The sequence below is a fragment of the Capra hircus genome (assembly GCF_001704415.2).
Source record: "Capra hircus breed San Clemente chromosome X unlocalized genomic scaffold, ASM170441v1, whole genome shotgun sequence".
In the NCBI taxonomy this organism is placed as follows: domain Eukaryota; kingdom Metazoa; phylum Chordata; class Mammalia; order Artiodactyla; family Bovidae; genus Capra; species Capra hircus.
Genome location: NW_017189516.1, coordinates 30,148,978 through 30,160,982, shown reverse-complemented (window position 1 = coordinate 30,160,982; position 12,005 = coordinate 30,148,978). Strand labels below are relative to the sequence as shown.

At 38.8% G+C, this 12,005-nt stretch overlaps 1 protein-coding gene across 1 annotated transcript in view; it reads right to left on the bottom strand.

Moving 5' to 3' along the window:
* Positions 1–12,005, bottom strand: part of MED14 (mediator complex subunit 14) — a gene marked incomplete at its 5' end in the record, with an annotated part of 54,740 nt that overhangs the window by 19,319 nt on the left and 23,416 nt on the right. Inside the window, 7 exon segments of the mRNA XM_018043825.1 lie at positions 2,550–2,819; positions 3,037–3,189; positions 3,929–4,020; positions 4,693–4,839; positions 4,947–5,107; positions 8,840–8,916; positions 11,639–11,773. Coding sequence (XP_017899314.1) covers positions 2,550–2,819; positions 3,037–3,189; positions 3,929–4,020; positions 4,693–4,839; positions 4,947–5,107; positions 8,840–8,916; positions 11,639–11,773 — 1,035 coding nt within the window.

Here is a 12,005-nt window from a genome sequence, read left to right as displayed (position 1 = left end):
TCTTCTCTCAACAACCCCCCAAAACGCCTAAAAAAATTTTTTAAGCAAAAGTCACAAAGACAAAAAGAATGGGATAAGAGAGAAATAGCAATAAATTCTAGGAGGCTGCAGAGCAGATGGCTGAATGGTAACTGAACTATCCAATGTGACGAAGTCGTTTCCTAAGCAAGCAGTGGGGAAAGCCAAGAAGCAAAGCTATTTCCACCCAGATCTCCAAGATACACAGGAACTGACAGCATCAGACACCTCTGGAAATGAGAATGAAAGAGACTAAAAGCAGAAGGACTGGGTGATCATCTCTTTCCGAGACAGTGAAACCCTCCAGAGCCTCTGTTCTCCCAGTGAATAAAGCTGACCTCTACCACTTGGCAGAAGGTCTCTGATTTGGGGGACTCTAGGATCAATTGAGAGCTGGGGTACCATATTAAAAAGGAAGATTAAAGTTTCCATATTGAATGCTGAGAATCCCAGTTTCCTTCTCTTATTTGCCAAAAATTGGGAGCCAGTGCACAACAGCTATGCAGAGTTTTGATATTCTTCTCTTGGTCCTCACACTGGCCCAACAGAGATCTACAGCTACTGACACTGGGAGTTACACCCAATGAAATGGCCCAAGCAGATTGTCCCGCAGTGAAGATCACAGTCAAGTGTCACCTTCAACAGAGGACAATGTAGCCATACAGACAGATGTCATAAAATGAACTCTGAGAAACAAAAAGAGCTGTCGAATTTTTTCTAAAAAAGATGGCAAAAAAAGTTCTTGATGGAAATGAAAAAATAAAAGGATTAGAAGGAAAATGAGGAAATCTCCTAGAAACAAAGAGATAAAAAAACAGAAAAGACAAGAAAATCAGAGGATATGTCCAGGATCCCCGACATCAGAATAGTGGGGGTACCAAAAAGAGCTCACAGAGAACACAAAGAAACAGACTTGAGGAATAGCATAAGGAAGTTCCCTAGAACAAAAGGATGTAAGTTTCCAGACTGAAGGAGTCCACTTGTTCACGTAAGGTTGAAGAAGTGGAATGGATTAAACGTCTCAATTGTCACAATAGAAGCTAGGGGACAGTGGAGCAATGCTTTCAAAATTCTTACAGAAAATGACTGCAATCTAGAATTCTACATCAAGCCCCTCCCTCAACTAGATGAGGTTAACTAAAGCCACTTGCCAACACACAAGGTCTCAAATTAACCTTCTGTGTATCTTCTCCAGGGAGCAACATAGAGTATTCCACCAAAACAATGAAGTAAACCAAGAAAAAAAAGTGGGGTTCAAGTTACAGGGCAAGCAACACAAGAGAAATGAAGGACTCTCCTGCTTCACCACCGTTTTTGCAGATCCCTAAATCAAAATTAGGCAAAAGGTCTGGAGCGTTTAGAGGTCAGAGACTGTGGAAGAGATGGCTTCAAGATGAAACTGATAAGGTATTTGATTTGTGAACAGACTGAGGGGAGAGTTACATACATGGGAGAGACTTTAAGGCTGTTAGTGGTAAATACAGAGAGAGCTAATAATTGTAATTAATTATGAATTTTAAAAAAAATTAATAATTCCCAGGAAAATAAAATGTTGAGCAAGAAAGGAAAAGTAATCATAGTAAACTTGGTAGAATAGTGTTATAATATTCATAATAATGTGAACACTGAAAAATTATCTAATTGAAACTGCTACCCTAACCATATTGCAAGGCTGGAGGAAAAGAAGGCAAATGTGTACTGAGAGTAGCCTGGAAAGTGGAAGGGGTATACAAGAAAGAGCTAAAAAAAGAATTAAATCCTCATCTTCCATTAGAGTCAGATAATGCCCTTAACTAAGAAGTCAACAGGGGACAACAGAGGATGAGATGGCTGGATGGCATCACTGACTCGATGGACATGAGTTTGAGTAAAGTCCAGGAGTTGGTGATAGACAGGGAGGCCTGGCGTGCTGCGATTCATGGGGTTGCGAAGAGTCTGACACGACTGAGCGACTGAACTGAAGAAGTCAACAAAGAGCAATGAAAGAGTGCTATTTAGAGGTAAAGGTGTGAACTGTACAGAGGAGGAGAACAGCAAGAGTGGGATTAATTTTCAATATAAACTATTGGACTCTAAACTATAAGAACACACAATTGAGCTATCATACCAATATCTCCAGTGATTGTGGCCTAGGACTCTACATTAAAAAAAAAAAATTTCATAGTTGAAATTTGATGCTCAAAGCTTCTCAATATTCACTGATAAAGGCTACTTTTAAAGTTCCCGGAAACTCTAAATAGCGAACAGGACTCTCTTGAGTACCTTCCACCTTACTCATTACATTGTAAGGAAATAAAAGGACATTTTATCATTTCATATACATAGGCACAGAACTTCTAGCTCCTTCAGAATAAAGCTACAGAGATGATGAATTACTACTAGAAGTAGTTACTACTACAGGGAGTAGTAACATGGCTACTCATTAAATTTAAACAGGAAATTGATGCTTTCCCTCATTATTTCCCTCTCAAAGGAACTGTTTTAGGGATCCCATTTATATTTAGTAATTCTGCAACACTAAAGTCCATTACCTTGAGTCCTGGTGCAGGATAAAAACCTTCAACTAACTTGCTATTATCGAAAAGACTATAGGCCCCATCCCGTATTGCCACAACACCTCGACTTCGGCAGTATATATCAATGCAATACATGTTCCTGAAGGCCAGTCGGATGTGGGTGGACGACTGTGGTAGGATGGAGAAGCACTGGTAGGCAGTGTTGGTTCTCTGGGTCAAGCCCAACATCGGCACAGTGGGCAGTTTGTTGATGGCATTCAACGGTGCCTGAGTATCAAACAGTACCTACAAGGAACAAACACAGTGAGAGCAGCCAGTTTCTGTACAGATGCTAAAACCTCAGAATCTTCAAGGTAAAAATCATCACAAATGAGACAATCTCCTTCTGGCACATTCAGTAAAAACTTTCATCATTAAAGATGAATTAAGTCCACATGATTTTTTGAGGAGTTTTATATGACACACTGAGTCTTATTTTTAAACAGAAAATAAAGTTAATTACCTGTAATAACTGAACCACATTTGGTGTTTTGTTGAACATTTCTTGAAGCTGATGGAGAATGGTATTGTGACAGTTACTGCATCCTGAGTTTGGACCCACAGTTCCCAAAGAAATGTGAAATTTCTGATGGATGGAATTCCACTGGATACTAATCTAAATCAAAAAGATTATGTTTCAGAAACCAAGAAAGGAAGATACAAGGAGAAGAAAAAATAATCTTTAAACACTAAGGCAAAATGCCAAAGATCTAAATGAGGTCTTTTTGGGAAGCAACTTGTTAAGATTAGATTCTGTAAATTCCGATGTGCTGTCACTATGGATCAGTACATTCACTGAGCGTGTGTGTTAGCCCACTTCTACTAAATTTCTGATATTACTTTATGTGGAAGAGTTCAGAAAGAAACTAGATAGCTGAAATTTGTATACTAAATTTCTAGGACTTTACATATGGGGTGGGGGAAAAATAAGAACTACAGATTATGGGGAATACCTTCAAGATTAATATAGGATCAAATAATGTTAACAATCATGTGACTAAAAGCGTAGACATACCGTACTGTTCAAGACCATTTGTACATAATCTTCATTATAGTAATCACGCTGCTAAGTAGATTTGAAATCAGTGAAGAAAGAAACACAAATACCAAAAGTACATTACGTTGCCAAAACTCTTTATGAATACACACTCTGAAGAGGGTATAATTTTTGTTTTCAATTTTTAAGAGTTAACCATTACAAAATACTATAACAAAGTATTTAAAAATATCATTTTATCCCTAATTTTTACTTGTAGCCTCAATTATTTCAAGAAAGTTTTCATAACTATTGAGTTCTTGATTTTTTAGAAAGACTTACAAAAGGAACTTTAGTTTTAAGCAATTCATAAACTTACTGAACTTCCCTTGGTGGTTCCGTAACACAAGATAAGTTTTCGGTAATTATAAACACGAACTTCTGAGAAAATGTTTAGATGAGTGGGTATGTCTAAACAGAAAGAAAACAAAAAGGAATTTAAGATTATACATGTAAAACTTTAAAATATATATGTGAAAAAGAAGAGATCTTGGTAATATTATATGCCTAGATAGAAAGGTCTCTCTCTTTTTTTAAAACTAGGTTATAAGGAAAGAGAAATAAAACAAAAAAAGATCAACAGCATAAATAGTTAGTAGGCTCAAATTTCCATTTAGACAGACAGGGGCAGGGCTGGGCAGTGGGGGAGATGTACTGAAGCACAGTGGTTCAGGGGCTCCAATTCCAGCCCTGTCTTTTACTAGCTATGTGAACTTCAGCAAGTTCCTTAAGTCTCTGATTTGTTGTCTTCATTTTTGATACGAGGAATGGTAAATTACTTCCCTCATAGGGTTACTGTGAGGAATGAATGAGTTAATACAAGCAAAGTTGTTATTACATTTATGGCACCTAATAAATTCTCAATAAGCAATACTATAATCTTGTATACCTTTGTGTAAATATTTCTAAATATATACAAATTGTAACAGTAGCTGTCTCCTGGGGAAGGAAACTAAGTCGGAGGTAAAACAGAAAACTTTTGCCTCAGGATTTTTTTTTTAACAGTGTACATGTTTTACTTCCTCCAAAGGCATTGGCACAGGGAGGGATACCTGCCCTCCCCGACAAGATGATCACTTGTACCTGGTAGAGAACGTGCAAATTCCAACACACACTCATATAATCGTGCGATGCTATTCCAATCATTAAGGAACATTTCAACCACTTTTCTACCACCAACAGGTTCAGACAACAGGTTTTCATATGTCAGATAAACATGCCGGGATGGTCCTACAAGATTAAGAGAGAAGATTAATAGGAATCAATACTAAAAAAAAAAAAATCCAAAAAAACAGAAATAGAAACATGCAAAGACAAAAGTGTGTGAAGCATCTCACCTTGTTCCCTGGTAGAAGTGCCATTAAGTGGGCAATTTGCAAACACTAGCTCTGCCACCCACGTGCGGTTATTTCTGCCTTGTAATCGGAAAGTGCAGTCAAGGAGAGAGCGGTCCAGAGCCTTTTGGGTTTCCTCATTTACACCCTTACAGGGAGGAATTCTGGTGATGAAAGATAGCATATGAAGTGTACTCCACATCACAGAAAGACAAAAGCACAATTTACACAATGACAGGCAGGGTATCACAGAGCTTCGGTTCAAACTCTACTACGAGGTACCTTCTGCAAGAGGAAGCAATTCATAGCAATTCACAACAATTAATAGCATTTAACCCACTTTCATTCCTATCAACGTGGATTAGGACTCTCATTTTAATGGTGATGTTTGCCTTTGTCGTTAATCTGGTTATCAGAAAAGACCACAATTTCTCAGAAAATCAAACATGCTGGCTTTCTATGAAATCTACCTAGAATATCCTCAAGGAAAAGTTAAGGAGAACAAAATATTTTAAGACCAGACTTTGAAGCATGATCTAGTGAAAAGGACAAGGTTCTGGAATCAGGCACCTGCATCCTAATTCTGGCTCAGCCACATTCACCCTCTCTGAATTTGTTTTGCAAGTATAAAATGAAGATACATAATTACCTTCTGGGTCACTGATTTTAAAACATGATGAAACATATATATAAAGTGCTTACAGTGGTTGGTTCAGCAGGTATTCAGATATGTTAGTTTCTCCTTGCAGTAAAACCAAGTCTTAATCACTAACCACCATGACAAAATTTCAGGTTCATTATTTCATTATTTCCCCTCCTCCACTGTAGAGGTAACTCATTGTGATGGAGCTATTCATGTATAAACTCATTTACCATACATACTGTCTCTTATATATACCACATATACAAGAGGAATGTTTTAGCTTTGGTGTTTTAAAATACCCATCTATCTCTTCTCCTCTTGCAGCTTTATGAACTATCTTATTTGTCATAAAACATTATGAGGTAATATATTTTAGCAGTTTTTTCAGTACTGGATGAAATAATGAGATAATATTTAATTACACACTATCCTTTAACTCATAGGGAAGAAAGAGGAGTTAATCAGATTTGATATAATTATTATCAAAATCTAAGGCAAAAAACAACAAACATAACTAGAAATATGGAATTTAGGTTCAGGCCTCTTAGATATAACACCTAAAACTGGACTCCTCAATGTCAGCAATACTGACTTTCTGGGAGGGAGAATTCTTTGTTGTTGGGGGGCGGTTGTCCTGTGCAGCCTTGGCCTCTATCTACCAGGTGCCAGTAGCATCTCCCACCCCTTCTCAGTCAATAATAACCAAGAATATCTCCAAACATTGCTAAATGTTCCCTGGCAGGGAAAACTGTTCTGAGGTTGAGAACCACTGACCTAGAATAAACAATTTAAGAGAGCAAAAAGGGTGGAAAGTTTGCTCAAGAGCTCATAACCAGGCACTGCAAGCATGCTGCTCTCGAGACTTGTGTCATCTGTGTGGTGTGATCAAGGCTCTTTTGAATCTGCACAAGGCAACAGCTCCATGAACCAGAGCAGCCTAAGGTGTTTACCATGATATTTTCAGAAATACAGCAAGGAGACCTGCTCAACAGATTTTCATGGAGGTAAGTTGAAGAACAGACTATATCTTTAGCAAAGAGGAGAAAAATGTGCTCAGTTTTAAAGCTTTGAAGTATCTACTCATATTTCCACTTAATATGAAAATACCTAGGACTAAAAGCTTAAAAGTTTCTGAAGATTAAATGTATTAAAGCAATTACTTAATAATTAGATCTAGACCAGATTTTAATAAAATCATATTTAGACATTTTTTTTCCTTCTTCACATCTATGAAGAAAATACCCCCAATAATGGACATCATGTGCCAGACAAACAGATCTCTTTATCTGTTTCTATGTATTTTCCTAAGTTTTAAATAAAGAAAACAATAGCCAGGATATAGTAAAAACTTTCTTAAAAATTACTGTGAAATGAAAATTAAAAAATATGAAGTGCTTTCTTTCTAGGTAAGGACTATAATGAATTCTCTTGAGCACAAGAAGAAAGGGGACTGAAATTTCTTTCGTAAAAATGTTGAGCAAGACATTTTAAGATTGCTGTAAAACATGAAAAAATAAGAGAACACAAATGTTATTATCTATTAATCTGCAATTGTCAAGAAGAGTAAAAAGAAACACCCCATATTTTAGGCAGCAGTAATATAAAACCAAAGGCAAATAAACTAAAAGTATTACATTTCCTTTTGATGTCTATTGTAAAACCAGCTCGCTCTCTAGAAATCATTTTGTGGACATGGCACTATGGTAGCCAGGCAGGGCAGCTTTTCTAGTTCTTCAACTCTTTATCTAAAGTAAGCACCACGACACGTGGGTGGAGTGCATGCTATCTGCTAGACCTTCCCATCTTCCACAGGACAAACTGATTTGCAAGCAACAAATTGGTTACAAATTGATTCCTGCTGGCTCAAACTGCAGAGCCGTCATGTCTTGGCAGACAGAGAAATTCAATAAATGAAAATTGCTTCTGTGGTTTATATTATTAAGCAACATCTAAGAAACAATACAAATGCAAAAAAGAAAACTGCTTTCTGCACCAAAAAGGCTGACCTCCTAAAAATGGCATTTGAGCTTTGCAAGCCCATCCTGGTCAACTCATAAATTACACATGCTGCCTTAGTTTTCCCTCTAAGCATCCACTGGCCCCTAATCCTCTACCCATTTAGAACCAAGCCCTCTGCACATCTCCTACCATGTACTTTTCCCCAGTGATCTAAGTTACTATCCCAGTTTAATTACTTCCACCTTGGTAGTGACTCATCTATTTCCCCTGCCCAGACCTGTCACCTGAGTTTGAGACACATCCTTGCCCGCCCAAAGAGATGTCTAGACACTTCAAACTTAGCAAAACCTCTTCAAACTCACATCTTCATTCCCTTGTCTCAATAAACACCATCACCGTCCATCATCTGCCCAAGATAAAACTAAGAGTCATCTCTGCCACCTTCTATTCTCTCTCTCTCTCTTTCAGTATCACTTATAAAGACTTCATCCCCTAAGTCTTTATGGAACTTGCCCTGGTCCAAGCTACTGTGAACCATTTCAGCAACTGGTTTTTCTACTTCAATGTTATTCCTCTCCCATTTATTCTCCATGTTGCTATCAGGGCAAGCTTTCAAAAAAAGAAAAAAAAACACCTATCTAATGATGTCAGTTTCTGCTTAAAATCATCTGATGGCTCTTTACTGCCATTCGGATAAAGTGAATTCCTTAAGGACATTTACACCAAGGCCCTATAGGATCTGACCCTTCCTGTGTACATCTGCAGGCTCATCTCCCCTAATTCCTGCCATGCCCTACTTCTTTCAGTTCCAGGATGCCGAGCTTTCTCTCCCCTCTAAGCCTTCATTTTAGCAGTTACTCCTTCTGGTTGGGACACCCCCTCCCACTGTAGCTCCCTTTCCTCTGGCTAATTCTCACCTTTCCTTCAGTCCAGGTACAACGGGTACTTCCGTGGGGATACCCTTCCTGATTTTCAAACTAGCCCAGATCCCCCTGCTATGTGAACCCACAGCATCCTGAAGGGCTCTACCAGAATTTAAGCCTGACACATATACTCAGAAAACATCTGCTGAATGAATGAAAGAAAGCCAGGGGAAGGACATCCTAAAATACCAACAGGTGCTGGATGCCCACTTCGCAGGTAAAAGAGAATCCTCTCCTAGACTGTGTAATTCCATACAGAAGCCTGTGACATCCGCAGATTCTGAACTCTGCTTCATGCTGACTCGCAGGAGTAGCACTGGCGGTATGGCTGCAGTGTGTGGCACCACATCAGACGCATGACAGGGACTTACTTCAGTAAGCGAATTGCGTGGCTGAAGCCATCACCTTCCATTTGCACTCCTTGATGTGGAATCTCCAGATTGGACAACTGGAAGGAGAAAGGTACAGTTATATGAGACCACTTTTCTAAGTACTATTGTCTCTCTTCTCATGGCATCTGTTCTAGAGTCGTGAGCATTGTCCCCCCTCATCTGATTTCCTGGGGAACTAAATAAGACTGGTTTCCTTGCATGATGCAATTAACGTCTATCTGAAAACAAAGTATGAGTCATAGCCACATCTCATTTTTAATCACAAACAGTATTTTTCAGTTTATAACTTTTCTGGAATACATTTTTTAAAATAACTATTTCCTCTGTGAAACTCGAAAAGAAAACATTTCCAGTTGATGCATTTACCCAGAGACCCTGTCAGTGGAACTACAGGTTATTTGGGTATGCTGGGAAGTCATTCTAGTCACCTAGCAGAGGAACACATTTGCCTTCAAGCAGATATTCCCAGGTCTTCTCTGACAGACTATATATTTATATCCATCTTATCCCAGAAAGGATTTAAGGCAGCCTTAAGCATATCACTGAGCCCTGCTCTTTGGGCCTGGGACGAGCAGAGGTGTAGAAAAACAGCTGCTGACCATGAAGTAGGGCCCCAGATTCAAAAGACAGCAAAGTGTGGGAGAGCTCAAAAACACTGCCTCTGTTCTATGGATCACAAATATCAACATTCCTGCTAAGATCAGATTTAGTTATTCACATCTCAGTGTAAATTACCTTTTATCATCTTTTTCAATGAGAGAAGAGAAAGTTTTTAAGAGCTTAATTGAGTTCAATAGAGTACTACAGAATGTTGAATAGCCTACATGTGCAACAGGTACAGGAACACAGAGAAGGAGAAAAGAGGCCAATACGCTTACAGGTGTCTATGTGGGCACTACAAAGACACAAGCTTTTGCAACTTCTGGCCTGTGGGTAATGAGGATGAGAGCAGACAATGACTGAGGCATTCCCCCTGGGTATCATGTAGCCTCCCATTCCACTGCAAGGGAGTAACTGAATGACATTTATGTAATCCATCCACGGGTTGTGCTTGGTCACTCAGTCATGTCCAACTCTTTGCGACCCCATGGACTGTAGCCTGCCAGACTCCTCTTTCCATGGATTCTCCAGGCAAGAATACTGGAGTGGGTTGCCATGCCCTCCTCTAGGGGATCTTCCGAACCCACAGATTGAACCCAGGTCTCCCTCATTGCAGGCAGATTCTTTATTGTCTGAGCCATCAGGGAAGCCCAATCAATCCATGTAGCATGATGAAAAACCCCAACAACAGAGTCAAATAGTTGGAAGCACAGACACTGTAGGAGCTCTGGACAGTTTCCAGACAAGAGGACACTCATCAGGCTCACAGTTGTAGCAGCTGGGACATCGAGGACATGAGTTTCTACTTTAGTCACCTATTTCTGGGCTTGGATTTTCTGGGCTACTGCTGCTCCTCACAATTTCACACCTTATTTTCTGCCTTTAGATCCTGAAGCCCTATAAAGCAGCAACTGGCATACCATAGCTCATGGGCCAAATCTAGCCACTGCCTGTTTTCGTAAATAAAGTTTTATTGGAACACAGCCACACTCATTTGTTTAAATATCAACTATGGCTGGTTCACACTACAACAGCAGAACTGAAGAGCTAAAAAAGAGATGGACTGATGCTGAAGCTCCAATACTTCGGCCACCTGATGCGAAGAGCTGACTCAGTCAAAAAGACCCTGATGCTGGGAAAGATTGAAAGCAAAAGGAGAAGGGGATGACAGAGGACAAGATGGTTGGATGGCATCACCGTCTCAATGGACATGAGTTTGAGCAAACTCTAGGAGATGGCAAAGGACAGGGAAGACTAGCGTGCTGCAGTCCATGGGGTCGCAAAGAGTTGGACAAAACTTAGTGACTCAACAACAATAAATGACCCACAAGGCCTAAAATATTTACCATCTGCCCCTTGATAGAAAAAGTCTGCTGATTCCTGCTCTAAAGCATCAGAGTGCTTTCAACAAGTCTTCCCAAGACTATTATCATCAGCCTAACAAATAATCCACTTCCACATTTCTAGGTCTTTCCTTCATCACCAATAATTTACAGAAGGGAGGAGTCTTACAAAAAGTAAAACTTTAAACTAGAGGGAAATAATTAAGATTTTCATGTATTACTTTTTAATTGTTGCCAATCCTTGGCCAAAGCCCTTTTTGGAAATACAAAAATGCAGGTTGTTACCTCCCTTTCCTTTCATGCTTGGGGATCATGCTGAATATCACACAATTGTGTACTCTTGAAAGACACTAACTGGGGCTAAGTCTATTGCTTCTTCGATGGGAAAAAAGTAAAAACTTAGTTTAATACTCTTTCTGACCTGCTTCTCACAAAGGAACCCAGTTTTATTAGTAAGCAATATGTAGAGCTTCACCAACTGAAAAATAAGCAACCCCTTTAACTATTAACCATCTCTTTAAAAAAGGTAAATAATGCTCCTTTGAGGTATACAAGTAAGGTTCTCAAAAGTTGTCTTTATTTTTTTTTTTTAACTGGGAAGAATTTACTTCCCATTTCCACAAAGAACAGAAGGCCTACAATTTGGAATCAGAGATAAATAATTTAATAATTTCATGGTATACATGTATACCATGAGATGTTGTGATTTCAACCCCATCCCTCCCCAAATAAATAAGATCACAACCATTTGGTTCTCCTAATGGAATTCATGTAGCTTTAGCAAGGCATTTAAAACATTACTCTTTGGGTACCCAAAATTGTTCCAAAAAATTACCTCCAACCGAAGTCCTACAAATGGCATGTTTGTATCACACATAGCGACAAAGTGAGCAAGAACTTTATTGAAGGCACGCATTTCTCCTGATCGTTTGGTTTTCTTGGATTCTACCGGACATACATCATCAGACAACTAGAATTTAAGTGAAGAACACAAGTGGGTTAAAAAAAGAAAAAGTATGTGATGCAATCAGTTAAGTACTTGGACTACTATAACAAGTCAAAGTTAACCAAAACAAACCTTAATTCATTCAACAAATGTTTACTGAGCAAATACTGACCTAAACACTGGAAATTTAGTAGTAAATATTATGTACTTAACAAGTTGCCTTGTGGGAAAGAGTGTACAATTAATTATTAATTAA